At 38.6% G+C, this 15,402-nt stretch overlaps 1 protein-coding gene across 10 annotated transcripts in view; it reads left to right on the plus strand.

The window, feature by feature from the left end:
* PARD3 (par-3 family cell polarity regulator) overlaps positions 1-15,402 on the plus strand; it is a 644,288-nt gene that overhangs the window by 437,550 nt on the left and 191,336 nt on the right. For all 10 annotated transcript variants that reach the window (XM_073885517.1, XM_073885521.1, XM_073885518.1 and 7 more), the window contains one exon: positions 12,177-12,408. In XM_073885517.1, the coding sequence (XP_073741618.1) occupies positions 12,177-12,408 (232 nt within the window). The remainder of the gene's footprint in view (positions 1-12,176; positions 12,409-15,402) is intronic.

Below are 15,402 nucleotides of genomic sequence, written 5' to 3' on the forward strand. Positions count from 1 at the left end.
TGACTCTATGCATCTGACTGTTGTTAGAAGGGATACTACCGCTCAAAGTTCAGGCAGAGACCAGAGATAATTGAAGTGGATTGTAATTTATTTGCAATTTAACTTTTGGGTGAACTGCTACTATCACAAATACCTAAGAAAGTGGTGGGGAAGAAAAGTTTTAGATAAAAATCACATTCGAGGAGACTGAAAGTGAAATTATATAGTTTTTGCCTGTTGCACATAAAATGTTTTTGGGAAGACCAATACCTCTGCCATAATGTAGCATGCAGAGCAAAACTTGGGGAGAGCACTCCTCTACCCCACCCCTGCCTTCCCAGCCCTTTACCTCATTCTCCATCTAAGGCTGGATGGAGCTTTTTCACTCTAACCAGCCAGTGATTTCAAATGTATGCAACTATTCTTGCCAGATGAAGAACATATTTCCTATTTTTGCTGCCAAGTCTGGGCTCCAAGATCCTGAGTCATACGCGCTTTCAACCCCCTGAGCTCTTCCCCACTGTATCAGTGGTTCCTTTCCAGTCTAACCAGTATCTCTTGTGCAGCCCTACTATGGTAGCATCTTGCTTCTGCCTGTCCTGGGTGTATATTTAATAAGACGTGGTACTTTGGCCCCTAATAGTTCTTTTTTAAGCTTCTACAATTTATGATGCCTTTGAATTTTTTTCTTGTTCTCGTTAAAATGTTATTTAAATTCACTCATAAAATGTAATTTTCTCACATATAACACTCATTTCAAATGCATCAGGGAATGGAATACATATAAATACAAGGCATGTTTTTAATTCTGATAGGGACAGCCTTCAGAGTTTCTTAGCAGTGTGGATAGACAACTAAATTTGTTCCTATATCAACTTAGTTTGCTTTTATAATTTGAAATAACTGGTTTAAGTATATTATGTTAAAATTTTTTCATTCAGCTGCCATTGAGACAAAAAATAAGCAATTAGACAAATTACACTTTGTAAACCAAAGAGGAAGTTCTGGAAGAGATGGGAAAGACTTGTGACATGTGCATCTACAACCACAGAGTGCTGTGTTTTCCAGAAGTCCTGATTTTATAATTTTTTCCCCCAGACCAGTCTGTTGAACTCAGGATACAAAAGAAAAACAGCGTTTTTGTACGTTTCACACTTTTGCAGTCCGAGTTGAGATTGCATTAGTGGAGTGGAGTGGGCACTGAACTGGGATCAGGCGACTCGCATCCTGGTCCACGTTCTTCTGATGAATTTGGGATTCTGATCAAGCTACTTAAAACTCCTGAGCTTTAAGTTCCTCATTGTTAACTGAAGATTTGGACAACTGGATCATTGATTCTCAACGTTGTATATTGTGACCTCTGGTCAGGAGGGGAGCCTCAGTGGTTTTGGGGGAGTCCAGAAGTCAGGGGGAGGCTGAGCAGCTGGGCCTCTGCAAAGCCACCAGCTCCACCCCTCACCCTGCTGTCACCCCTCTATTGCCTTAGCACTTGGGGTTTGTTTTTTTTTTTTGAAAGTTACTTTTAATACATTGTGGTTGTCTGTAAATTTTAATGTTAATAGTAGTTCGCAGTTTTTTAGAAAATTCTTAAAAAGCTCTGGTTTAGATGATTTAGATGGTTTCTGAGGTCCTTTCTAGTTTTGACGTTCCATGATTCTGTGTACCTGTTCACTTACCTGCCTAAATCCTGCCTTCTAAGCTCTCTCACCTCTGTAGGGCCCACGAAAGAAGACACCACCATGTCTGGTTTAATCCTGCATAACTGAGCACGTGGCCTGGCAAATCATAGGATTCAGTGCATATTCATTACGTCAATAAGTGAGCTTCTGCTTAACTAGTGCCATTGTGTCTCTGAGAGAGAGAGAGCCTTTCCCTCTGCAGGAAGAGGGGGATGGTGGTGTCACTTTGCCATCCCTGTTTGTATTGCACGCTGAACCTGCATGCACTAGACCTCTGGTGCCTAAGCGAAGTCTAAAAAAAAAAAAGTCCCTCTGGTCTGGTGTTACTGCCGCTGATCATTAGAGTGTCACCTTTACATATGACTAGATACAAAAAGTGTTCTGTGGCTCCCGTTATGAGAAAGACCAGCTCAGTCCGCTCTTCCTTTGGTTTCCTAAACAGCATCCTTGTCAGAGTCTGGCTTCTGGATTCTCATGGCCAGGTCCACATGCTTTCTATCACCATGGCTTCCCAGCATCCACATGCTTGTTTCTGGTTGTACTCTGCATCCCCGCCTTCTAGGGCCTTGTCCCCTGTGACCAGCGAGTCTCTATCCTGCCACTGCCTGTGCTCTGTGGGCCCCTGGCAGACGGTGCTTTCCTGAGCTGTGGTCTGATGCCCTTACAGCTGCCGGTGGCAGTGAAAATGCCCTTTCACTATTGAACGTGGCTCCTAGCAAACAGTTCTTTTGTTCCCCTGCCAGTGCGCCCCAGACGTGTGGGGATGGAGGGTGGGCTGTCGCTGGAAGGCTGTGAGGCTGTGAGGCTGTGAGCTGAGGCTGGGGATCAGGACAGATGGCCCCCAATACTGCTCCGGTCTCCTGTTTTCTCTTCCCACCTTAGCCCTTCAAGTAAGATGCTGAGGCATAGGCATGCTTGATTGCTCTTGTCAGTTGGGTCGAGCATCTCCCTGGTGACTATATTTCATGGCTCCGAACAGGGTTGCCTCTTCTCAGCAGTGTCGAAATCATGGCATGGGCACAACAATGGGGGCCAAGAGACTGGGGCGGGCTCCATGTGGTATCTGGTATCTGTCATCTTCTGTAACACTTACGTTCTTCCTGTGGAGATGGCAGAAGCCAGCGTTTTTGTCTCTCATTTAATCCATCTGGCCTCTCCATGTTGTGTGTGTCTGTCTGGATCAAGATGGAGCTTTGTATTCTGGGACCCATTATCTCTGAGGCCCTACCTGTGCTTGACAGGTCAGGGCATCCACAATCTGCTCCCTCTTCTATGCAAATTACATACCCTTCCTGGCTCTCAGCACGTGGCTTCGACATCTCCCAGAATAAATCAGTTTCTGTTGCTACATGCAACAACATGCTTTGTTTTCTTCTTAAAAAATATATGGTCCCATTTTTTTTCTGTTAAAAGTTGTCAAATTGTAAGTCTTCCTATCAATACGGAAACTGCTTTTTGTTGGGGTCAGGAGGTGAAACACAATGAAACCAAATACTCTCTTATTAATTGTATCTATTGATTTTAAGATAGATCTAGTTTATAATTTTAAATGTGAAAACCGTATGTCGAGAAAACTTGCTTTTGAGTAGCTTGCCCACTTTCTTTTATTCTTTTATCAGGATATAAGAAAAGGCATAGCTCTAAAATATACATAACTTAGGTTAACCATATGAGATTTGAAGAAGGTAAATTTAGGTTAGTAAATCAGCTAATATGAGAGATTCCTGGGTAATTTTTTTGTTTATTAGTTATAAAACAGCATATTGCAGTTGATATCTCAAATTTTCTATGGTCGGCATTTTGCACACTCCTAGGCACTTTTCAGTACTATGTATTCGAGGAAAATATGCAAACCAGGTCTAATTTTATCTTAAACAAAACCCATTAGATTATAGAAAATCTGCTGTGACAATTCAGGATATGGGTTTCAAAGTCAAAGTACTTTGTAAAAGGTTACTAACTGTTTGATTAATATAGGTAATTGGATGTTTATAAAAATTTTTGTTCTGAAATGCTAGGAATAGCCTGTCCTATCCTTTTAAGCCAATTAGTATACTTAAGTATCACCTGCAGTTTAAGAAAAGGAGCTTTGATTAATTTAAGGAAGTTTCTTAATGCAGTATGCGTGTAAGCGTGTGAATGAGCCAAAATTATTCGTCCCACTTCTTTTTGTAGGTGAATATTAACTTAAGCTAAAAGTACAATGAAAAGTCACATCTGAAGTGTTTGAATTATAGCATCCTCATTTTAACCACTTTGTGATAAGGAAAAAGTATTTAAGTCATTGACCAAGAGCATACTTGGGAAACTGAATCATACTGAATGCATACTTTCTGATTCATAGTCCTGTGATTTTTCCAGAATACTAAACTTCCAAATCGGAAAGCCCCTATCTAAAACTACTTTAAAGTATTTAAGTGTGTATTCATGAGCTGTGGCTCCTAAAATCTGGTATTTAGGCTGTAAGTTCCTGGGGGCCATGGAGTGGTTCAACCCAGTGGATAAAACAGTCCTTAAGAAGTAATGTGGTTAAGGGCCACTGTAGTGCACAGGTTACCATGGCACCGAAGGTTGGGGTACCCACTTAGCCTATGTGGACTTAGAGCAGAAAGGGAGGTAGTGGGGAGAAGGCTTCCCAGAAGAAGTATTAGTGGAGACGAGTACCATTGCTTGAATGGTCTTCACCTGGGCATGTAGCAGGATACAGAACATAAAGAGTGAGGACCTTCTCTGGATTTCCATAGCTTGGTTAAGGTCGATGTGTATAGTGCGAGTGACAGCATAATGAGGAATGAGGTTTAAGATGAAAGCAGAAGACACATCACAGACAACCTTACTTAAATTATTTGCATTTTATACGAAGGACCTTAAAGAACCTTTGAAGAATTTCAAGAAAGAGTATGATTGCTGGGGTTATGTAGGTTAGAGAATATTTATTGGGGATGGCATGGTAAGTGAGCAGTACCGGTGGCAAGAAAATCAGTTCTGTGTTAGTAATGCAATAATCCAGGTGAGTAATGATGCTTAGCAGTGCCAAAGAAAAGGAAGAAACGGCATTTACATGCTTAGCATCTCACACATAAAGATGGATGATGATGATGTGATTTTTTCTCATTAGCACTTCCAGGCTCTGAAACTTAGAATCATCATCGCACTGTGTAACCACTCCATTACCAAGCTTTCTTAATTTTTCCCCATGAAATCTAATTTCATTCCTTCTGTTCAATCTAGCCCAAATCCTCATTATTTAATATCTGAAGTTATTGTTAGGATCTCCTAACTGATCTTGCTGTCTTTAGATTTGCTGAGTAAGCTCTGTAATCACATTCTCAGAGTCCTTCAAGCCTCCCGGGTCATTCTTGCCCAGACCATGTAATCTCCATGAGGTGTATCTTCTTCCTCCCCCTTGCCCCTACCCTCTCATGGGTACAGTAGACTGCCTTCTTCAGGAAACTTCTTCCCAAGCAATCTAGTCTTCCCTTGACTTTCTAAAACTCTGATTATATAGAATGTGTCTGAGACTTTTTAGTATAAAGCATTTTTTTTTTTTAACATCAAGAAGTTTTTGTGGATTCCCCAGTACAGACTGGCTTGATAGTTTAGAACACTGGCTTTTGGGGGACAGTGATTTTGATTTCTCAATAAATAGCAAAATAGAGCATTGCTAGCCAGTCACTACTTTGTCACATTTGCACGTAGTTGTGTCGTTAATAATTGTTTTTGTATTTTTTTCACTTAAAAAGAGTCAGAGCAGTGACCTGGAATCTCTTTCTTTGACACTGTAAATAATATTCTGTGTAGTGTTAAAACATACATTCAACACCAAGCTCACTCCTTGATTAAAAGTAAAATTTTTAGTGAAAGTTCCAACAGTAGAGTGATGAGTACTACCATTTTGGTGTGTAACCAATTCATTCTGTCTGTCGAAAGGAACACCTTCAGCTTCATTATACATTGTCCCCATGGACAGGAAGCAGTATCCATTGTAGACCATCATTTGAATGCAAAAATCAATTAGATGCTGGAAGTTAATGTGAAAGGGTTCAGAAAATTGAGGGTGTAACCCTCATTGTACTTGTTCTGTAGCATTCTCTTGGGAAGGGGAGGATAAAGGAGGTGACATTCTACCAGCATCTTCAGGAGCATTTTACCTGTTTTATTTGGAAGGATGCATTAAAGAGAAGTTTAGAATAAAAAGTCGAAACAAAAGGTTTTTGGTAATAAGTCTTTAGTTCTTTGGAAGAGTGATCTTAATTGTTTTTGCCCTTCTGTCCACTCTTCAACATAAACAGTTATTGTTGTTGTTTCTTTTTAATGAACTAAACATACTTTTAGAATAGAATGTTTTTGGAATCATCTATTTGACCAGTCCTCCCGTTGCTGAAACCACTTTTGTGATAGCACATGGCACATGTCACATGAGTTCTTCCTATCTTTCCTTTCATAGTCAGACTCTTGCTTCTTCATCGTATCAGTTATTATTCCCACCCCCCATTTTAGGGTAAAAGCTTCTTCGTTCTTCTTTTTTCATGTTTGGTGGCAGCTTTTTGGGTTTTTTTTTTTTTTTTAGCATTTTGAAAAAGCTAAGTTTTCCATTGCCAAGAGCTCATCATTCTAATGTTAAAAGTCAGAGTCCAGAAAAGCAGATCCTGTTATTCGACACCATCTGTATCACTAGCTGTTCATTTTCCACATCTTTCTTCCTTTCCAAAGTCAAAATATTCAACTAAAATAAGAAACAAAAATAATATTTATATCCCCAAAGTTCTTGAATCTTGCATAGGACTTTGCAGTGCCCAGGAGTCCAGTCTTCATTAATTTTTATCACTTTTTTTTCTTTAAGATTAATCAGTAGAAATTAGTAGGGGTCAGTGGATTTGCTATGTCTAGTGAAATTTTCCAATTACTGATGTCTCATTTGAACTTACTCATTTTAAGTTTTAAGAAGATAAATTCTGAAGACTTAGTCATCCCATATGCAATTACTCCATTTAATTCTATTTCTTCTAAAATAAATTGTAAATTACTCAAGAACATGTGGTTCAATCATTAGGTATTACTGATACCTAGGGTAGTCCTCCATAAGTAGGGAACAATAAAGGATAGTTTTCCATATGATTATTTGTTTAATCATTCTGTCATTCACTCAACAAATATTTAATGATGCTTCTTTGAGCTGTGCCCTCAGAGGAAGGGACCTGTTTACTGGTGATTAAGAAGTAATATTATCATTTTCATTTTGTGTTTCCCTGTTTATACCTATTGAACAATTCATTTAACTCTAGTAGCAAGTCTGAACAAATCATTTAATTCTGGCAAAGTTGTCACAGCTACCCAGAATTACATTAACTGCCAACTCTTACACTTGTGATAGACTGTAGATCTTCCACAGCTGCTCTAAAGTTTGATTTACACAATGTACCTGTTAGGATGCTTTCAGCTGCATTTAATAGAATATCCAACTCAAACCAACTCTAACCATGAGGAAATGCACTGTCTTACATAGCTGAGCTCTGGAGTTGGTCAGCTTCAGGGACCATTGATTTCATATGCCAGCGGTGTTACCAAAGATCCACCATCTTCCTGTCCTTTTGGCTGCACTATCCATAATTCACCTTATCCAGAGGGTAATCACAGAGCTCTGAGCTTTTGCCTTCTTGTCCATATCCAACAGAGGGAGTGAGCTATCTCCCCAAGCATGGAGCGTGTTTATGCAGGCTGAGGGGGCCATTCTCAGACTAGTAACACTGGACTATTAAATCAAGGGGCAGGTTGATCTGCTGCTGAATTAACCTGTTGGAGCTAGATTACATTCCTGAACATGGTCAGAGTTCCATTAGGAAGAAGAAAGGGGGAAATGGATTGTGGATAAGCAACCAACAGAAATCATTAACAGTATCAACAGTAGCAATGGGGGAGAAAATACTCTCAGGACCATGTGGTTTAGAGTCAATTTTTGATCGGAAAACGTTTGTGATAACTAGATAGAAGTATTTATTTATGGCAGGAGCTGCATAACTTTGAGTTTCAACTGAAACCTAATGTCATTTCCTCCATAATCATTAACATATAAGTGCCCAACCTTTTCCGAACTTCTTGGTGACCCAGTCCTAACATGATACCTTGCAGAATTAAGTAGCTTAATTTGTAACATGGACTAGAATTTTAATTGAGCTGCATTTGCATCTGTTGAAAACATGGTAATTAGGTATGTTTTAATTGCAGAATGACGGTGCTGCATTAAAGAGAAATGAGCAGCTTCACGTTAAACCTTCTTCAGAAAGAGAAACTTAAAGTATCTGCCTTCCTAGGTAATCACGTGGGAAAGTTCAGTGCATAGAGCAAGTTAAAATAGGCAGAAGTGTTAGTCAAAAACAGAAATTTCTGTTTGGAAGGGGTAATCATCTTTCTTTGTGTAGGTTATCTGCAGAAGGAAATCAAATAATCTGTAAAGATGAAGAAAATTAAAGAGAAAAAACATAAAACTTAGCATTTAAATAGATCATCTAAATGTAAGTTTAGGATTAGTTCTTGCATTGTAATTTACGGCAGGAACACAATCGATCAAGCCATTTACTGCTAATATATTGCCAGTACTTTTCTTACTTGAAAAATTGTTTATATGAATTTTTTTGTTTTTTTAAGTTTGAGGGAATAAAAGTATTTTATGTACCTTATTATAAAGGTGGTATTAAATGTACAAAGATTGGTTGTAAAACTTTAAAAAAAATAATCTGACCAGTATTATCAGTGACTTTGAATATACATATTTAAAACAATTATACATGTGTAACCAATTTATTTAAGCTTTTGATAACCACCATAATTCTGCATGGGGACAGGGTCAAGTGAGAGATTCTTATTTTTTTCTATCAAATAATTTTAGAGTTCGAAGTATATATACTTTGATACTCTAAAAGAACATCTTATGTTTGTACATATGAAGCCACATATTGCTAAATATTTTTAATTATTTGGCATTCGGAGGGATTAGTTAAATCGGTACACCCCCAGAAGAGTTTCTGTGATAATGTAATATCTAAATTAGAATGTTCCGAATAAGCATAAAGAATTCTCAAACGTGCAAGTATCATTTTAAAACAGTCCACTTGCTTGGGGTAGGAAAGGGAGCAAGAATTTTTGATTTTATAAAATGAGGTTACAAAACCCGAAGTTAATAAATAATTTAATACTAATTTTCTCTGTTTCACCCAATTTAGAAAATAAGTTGTATTACATACACCAGAAAATTATTGTGAATATGAAAAGAATTGGCAACAAATCTGACTTCAGCATATAGTCAGTTGTGAAGGCACTGCCTTTATTCTGTTACTAAGCCAGGAGCAGACATATGCCCCTTGTACTTCTGCCAAAACTATTAGGCAGAAAACTAGCAGAATGGCTACTGATACTTCCATTCATGATTTATGATAATGGTTGCTGTGGAAGACTAAGTCATTTACATTTATTGAGCTCATTTTTTTGTTTATAGTTTCAGATATTGTAGAGGGTTCTAAAATCCATTAGACGACACATATAGCACTAACAATAATCGCATAAAAAGATACCAGAAACTGAGGAGGGGGAAACCAAGTACAATGAGCCTTCCCCATGTTGTAGTTGGGGTGTGGCTAGTTTTGTCAGGCTTGATTAGAGGAAAGTAGGCATTGTTCTAAAACTCAAGGAATGGGGATACCCAGAGATTGGAGAAGAGTTTGTTTGGTTGGGATAAAGTCATGAGTCAGGTTTACCCACAGTCTTTCATCTGCTGTCTGCGTCTGCCTGGCAGTCCTCATTTTAGAAGAAGTTTAGAGAATGGGAGGCAGACATATAATCGTATCGTACGGGGAGGGCGGTTTTAATAAAAGTTACCAAGAGTTATAAAGTATAGGTAAAAAGAAGTTTGCATGTTGGGAATTTTAGAAAATTCACTAGCATCCATTTATCTACCTTGAGCATACCAACAGACCTAGGTTTTATAGTTCCGGAGAACTTACGAGAATTGCTTTATAATGGTTTGGATGATTGTCTCAAAGATGAGGCCACACCTGTTTTCCAAAGGGTTGAAGCAGCAGTTGGCGATCAGACGGAGCACAGCCATGTTTACGGGTGTCAGACAAGGTGCTTCAACCCTGCTAAGGCTATATTTATGCTCTCTCAGGAGACTCATGTGTGAAAAGGTACATATAATTAGCATGTCTTTGGGCTAGTTGACCAGGATATTCTTTCACTGCTCTGTGTAGACCACAAAAAAGTATAGCCTTAACTCAGCATTTATTTGTAAGGCTAGTGATTTTCACTAGCAGTGCCCATCTGAAAGTTGTAACAGGCTTTCTCTATCAAATCTGTGTCATTCCTATTTATATATTAACTGAGAGGAAAAACAAATTTTTAAAAATCTACCACGCCCTTTGGAGTAGGAGAGTGGTTCACAAGTAGATAACCCTGTGCAGAAGGAGGCAGACCTTTCTAAAGTCATTTCTGTGGTTGCTAACCAGTCCTAGAGTTTTGTGTGCATTTGATCTGGCTTCTTTAGTGATTTCATCAGTATTAACCACGAGTCACGGCATTAAATGAATACATAGGATTGACAATAGGTTTCTGAAATACAATGCTGACAGCTGGAATTATCTTCTGGGCAGATTGTGTAGTGACTGGGTGATAGATTACTTCGATGTGTGTTGTGTGAAGCATGGAATTGAGCAATCACAAACAGTCGATGAAAAGAAATGCATGAAGGTCTTGCTGAAGTGCAACTGTATGGGACATAATACTAGAAAGAGCCCTGGACTGGGAGTATGCTGGCCCCAAACCTTTATGTTTCCTCAGCAAGAAATGGAAGGTATCGGTCTAAATGACCTCTGAAGCACCTTCTGGATTTAGACATGGCGATGCTTTTATTCTTGAGCTGTACGAAGGCATGACCTGCTGGCATGAGAAATATGTTGGCTCATGTTTTCAACCAAATGTGCCAACAAAAGGAATTGGTATTATGCTAAGTAGCTGGCATTTTTTTTTTGAACTGTATTACTTTGAAGTGGTCATGCCATTACTGATAATCTTTTTCTCAGATTTGTGAGGGTTTAATAGCAGAACACTAAGATACTGAGATTGTTTTAACTGGTCTTATTATACTTTGGTACTGTGTATTACTAACTCAAGTGTCCCTTGGTGGTGGAGAGGCAAGACTGAACTTCACTTGAAGATATATTAACTTGACTTAGAGGTCAGTTCTTTGTGAAATATTGGGAAGAGGCTTAACTGTTCTATTTGGTTCTGTGTTAGGAGACGCTCAAAAACATTGATTCATACTTTATTTGTTGATGCAGGAGAATAAAATGACCTCAGAAGTCAAAGGATAATCTGAAGCCCTGATAATTCTTACTCTGTTTGGAAGAAAATCTTAGGCAACCAATCTCAGAAAAGATTAATGAGAGTGGCTGCTAATATGTTCATATATTGTTTCTCACTTAATATAGAAATTCTTAAAATTCTTTTGGTAGGTGGAAACATCATACCCTAGTTACTTGTCATTCTTTCAAATCAAAAAGTTTGGGGTATTGAAGTGCCCTTGAACCATATGCTTGCCAAGTGTTGGTTCAAAGAATAGAATATCATTATCAATAAGTAGGTCTTGTATCTGCAAACTTCAGGGGAGTGTGAGGTTATTGATTTACACATTTTCATGGTTTTATCCATTTTTGTTTCCTTGTCATTGTGTAGATGGACATGCAGAGTTATTTAGGATTAGAAGATACAGTAGCATTTGCTTATGATGTTAGCCTTATGTAATGACAGTATGAGGAAAAGTTGCAGAGACTGTAAAGATCCAGTTGTCTGTGTGCAGAAATCACAAATGGACATATTTGGGAGCCTGAAGAAAGAAGTCCTTGTGCTAGTATTGGTGTGCTTACTAGTGAATGGTGTAGTCTCACAAATTAATAAGGGGCCAGAGTGGATCTACATTATCCTTACCCATGAGGAAAGAAAGCACTTGAGGAGGGGCTGCTTGTTTTCTTTGCATCTTGCAAGTACAGAACACAGGGTCTATGCTGTGTGATAAGGACCTACTAATCCCTCCAGCAGTGCATGGCTGCATCAAGGAGGATGTTAACCCTAGTGAAAGAATCAGTATCTGGCCAGGAAGCTGCTTCTCTCTTACCATTGGCACATGATCTTCACATAGGAATACCCATGTGCTTGGTAGTCATCCACATCACATGTTCAATTCTAATTCTCCTCAAAAGTAAATAGCACAGGGGTGCCTGGCTGGCTCAGTCAGAAGAGCATGTGACTATCTCAGGGTTGTGAGTTCAAGCCCCACGTTGGGTGTGGAGATTACTTAAATAAATAAAAACTTAAAAAGTCAATAGCTTTGCAATCCACGTTGATAGCAGGGCTGAACAACGGTAGAAAATGTGGGAAAGCAAAATCTGCACATATATTTTAGCCTCCTTCACTTTGTTCTTTTGGTTCATTGTATTCCTTATCCATTTTTGTTTTTGTTTCCCTTCCAAGTGGAAGAAGACACAGAAGAAAGTTCAAGATCAGGGAGAGAGTCTGTATCCACAGCCAGTGATCAGCCTTCACATTCTTTGGAGAGACACATGAATGGAAACCAAGAGAAAGGCGATAAGATGGATAGGAGAAAGGAGAAAGCTGGCAAAGAGAAGAAGAAAGACCGAGACAAGGAGAAAGAGAAAATGAAAGCCAAGAAGGGAATGCTGAAGGGCTTGGGAGACATGTTCAGGTAAGTCTTTACCAACCCAGAGCGGATCATCCCTAGACATCCGTGAGTGTGAGCTTAATACAGAATTCTACGAGCCCAGATTTGAAAATGTTATCTTTGAGGGCAACCAAAAATGTTTTCTAATGTTCATTCTTTGCTGTTGCACTTGTAATTTCTCAAGGATTTCACTTCAGTTATTTCAGACCATGGTAGCAGCCTTAAAGATGGTATCTTGCCAGCCACGTAAATAACCATGTGAGGAAGGAAGGACCAGTCTTCATGTTAGCTATGCTTGAGAGAAAGAGCCCCATGGAGACAAAGGGCTGTTAAAGCGGTCTGTGTTCTTTTGTGTGTGTGAACAATGGTTCATTATTTAAATTTAACATAGAGCTCAAGTTAGTGGCAGCATTTAGAGGTTTATTAATAACAAGTCTAATAAAAAATGTTACAAATATAGCTTCAATTAAGCTGTGTTGATTAATTTAAGACCTATTACTTAAGTCTGTAAAGATTTCATTCAATGTAGGCTCTGGCTGTTTCCTGACACTTGTTTTTGTGTCCCTAAATTATGCTCCGGGATTACTTAGCATATCGTTTTTTACAAATCATTGCTCCACAGTAAAAGTGACAAGTTGTTCAGAAGTTGCACTGAAACTCTCCCATAAATGTTCATCTAAGATGATTTATAATATTCAGGCATTTAATGTTAAATATAAAGGTTGCTCAATTGTTCCATAAATTAAACCCCTAAACATATCAAGACGATGGTTTCAAATTAAAAACATACAGCACAGCCACTTGACTCTTCAAAAAGTAGTTGCCCTGTATTAGGAATCCCTTCCTTTTAACTTTTTTTTAATTGCAAAATGTGAACAAGAGTTTTTATTTTCTTGGAATTTCTTGATTTATGATCCTGAGGTTGACCTCAATAACTCAGGGAGTTAAAGATATGTCAAGCCTGCAAAGTTGAGGACTAGGGGCCCAGCCTGCAGGCCACACAACACAACAGATGTGCTCTGTACATGTCTGATTAAGTTGAGTGCATGGAAGCAGTAGACTATAGACCTAGATAAAACAAAGCCTGGTCTATTGGTGGCATTAGCTTTCATTTAAATACAATGTGAGTTCCATCTCTGATGCTTCAAAGCATTGGGACTTTCATAGTTTTACATTAGAGTTTTTCTTGTTTATGTACTACTCCTGAGTGCTTTTTCAGTCAGATTGTCTTTCTTCCTTATATGCTGTGTCCAAGAACACCTATGGGATGCAGTTGCTCTAACGGCCACTTTATTTCAGTTTCTGTGCTAGCCAGGGGGCTTTTCTTTCTGTATATGCAGACTGACAGCTCATAAGTTGGCACCTGCGTAACACACGACATAAGGCCCTTGCCCATCAATTAAAGTTTAAGAACTGTGTACTACTATCTTCTTTAAATTAGAGAATACGAGATGGGAGGGTACCTTCCCTGAGACTTACACATCCAACAAGTAGTGTGGTCTTGTTTCCAGGTGTCCTACTGAAGTCGCATTGAAAGCCAATGGCCTCTTAGTTTTCCTCCTTTGTCAGCCAACATTTATCTTGACAGATTACAGTGCTCTGTTCTTCTCATGGAATAAAAAAAATAAGCAAATTTCTGGTGTGTCTTTATAAAATATGTTATAAATTATTTTCATTATAAATTGTTTTTTTCTGTAATTTACAACTCCAGAGTAAGAGAGGGTTTATGGTAGAGTTTTTCCTTTCGGGGGCCAGAAGAGTGGACAGTGTGGGGGCCATGAGGACCTGTATGTTTCAGAGGGACCCTGAATTGTAACTCAAGAACCACCTTGTTGCTAAAAGTTCTGTAAAATACTATATGATGTTTTCTCTAGACCAAATTCTATGGGTTATACCTGCACCCTGTAGTGAAAGCCAGCCTTGTGATAATTGTAATTTCAAAGGCCTGCATATTTTCGAAAACTAACTTCTTTGTTTAGGTGCAGGAGCTAAAGGGTTTTTCCCCCCCTAAAAAATTAGCTTGTATTCTCCCAGTGTTTAAGAATAGCTATTAAAGAAAATCACTGACATTCATACTTTTTTGGGAACATAGCATCAGTGGTTTGCTAGAATTAGCCCACATTGGCTTCTGAGAGCCAGTTGCTCAATGTTTAGAAATGTTGCCAAATGGTTGTTAAACACAGCCATTATAAAAATTAAGTAAGTTTTATGAAAATCAAAAGCAGTACTCAAAATTTACCAGTTCCTAATTATTTTATCACATTTTACCACAATATCTGCGTTTGAGGTTATTTACCCCTCTTGCATTGGCACGGTGCTAACACTTTACGCGGGGGCACCAAAACGGCTCTCACCAGCTCTACCTTTAAGACATAATGCTGCTGGTTGAATGTGAGCCGTGTTGGGAGAACTTACACCATGGAAGTGTATGAGTTCCACAAAACAGAGCCACTTCTCCTAGGAGAACAAGATGCCACCAAGTGAAGAATGTAAATCTCTCTTAAGCAGAGTCTCAGTATCTTGTCTAGTTTCCTTGACCATGGCTGTCTTCCATCTGGGTACAAACCACTGCCTCAGTCCTTTGGGAAATGGTTGTAGCTTGCCAAACACTTCTCCTTGAAAATCATCTGAGAATAATTTATTAAACATAAAATAAGCTTTTTGTCTGATTGATTCTTGGCTCTTAATCCTTCACACCATTATATTATGTTCTTCGTATTGGAGAAGACTCTTAAAGCGTTGTTAGATTTTTCAAAACATTTTGTAACTACCTCTCATACTTACTGGATCTCACTGTTCGAGACTAATACACTCTCAGATTGGTTCTTTTATGTTTTTTTTTTTTTTAATAACGGGAATGTAGTCCGATTTTAAAATTAGTTTTTCCTTTCTTTTTGTTCTCTTATGGAGAATAGCATGTGATTTCCTTAGCAGTGTTGCTTTTAAATAGCTTAATCAAAATGTGTACGCGCATATACATTTCTTAGGACCGTTTGTAAGGAGGTTCGAGTGCGGCTG

This window comes from Callorhinus ursinus, unplaced genomic scaffold (assembly GCF_003265705.2).
Source record: "Callorhinus ursinus isolate GAN/ISIS: 27379988/994484 unplaced genomic scaffold, GSC_fseal_2.0 scaffold62, whole genome shotgun sequence".
In the NCBI taxonomy this organism is placed as follows: Eukaryota; Metazoa; Chordata; class Mammalia; order Carnivora; family Otariidae; genus Callorhinus; species Callorhinus ursinus.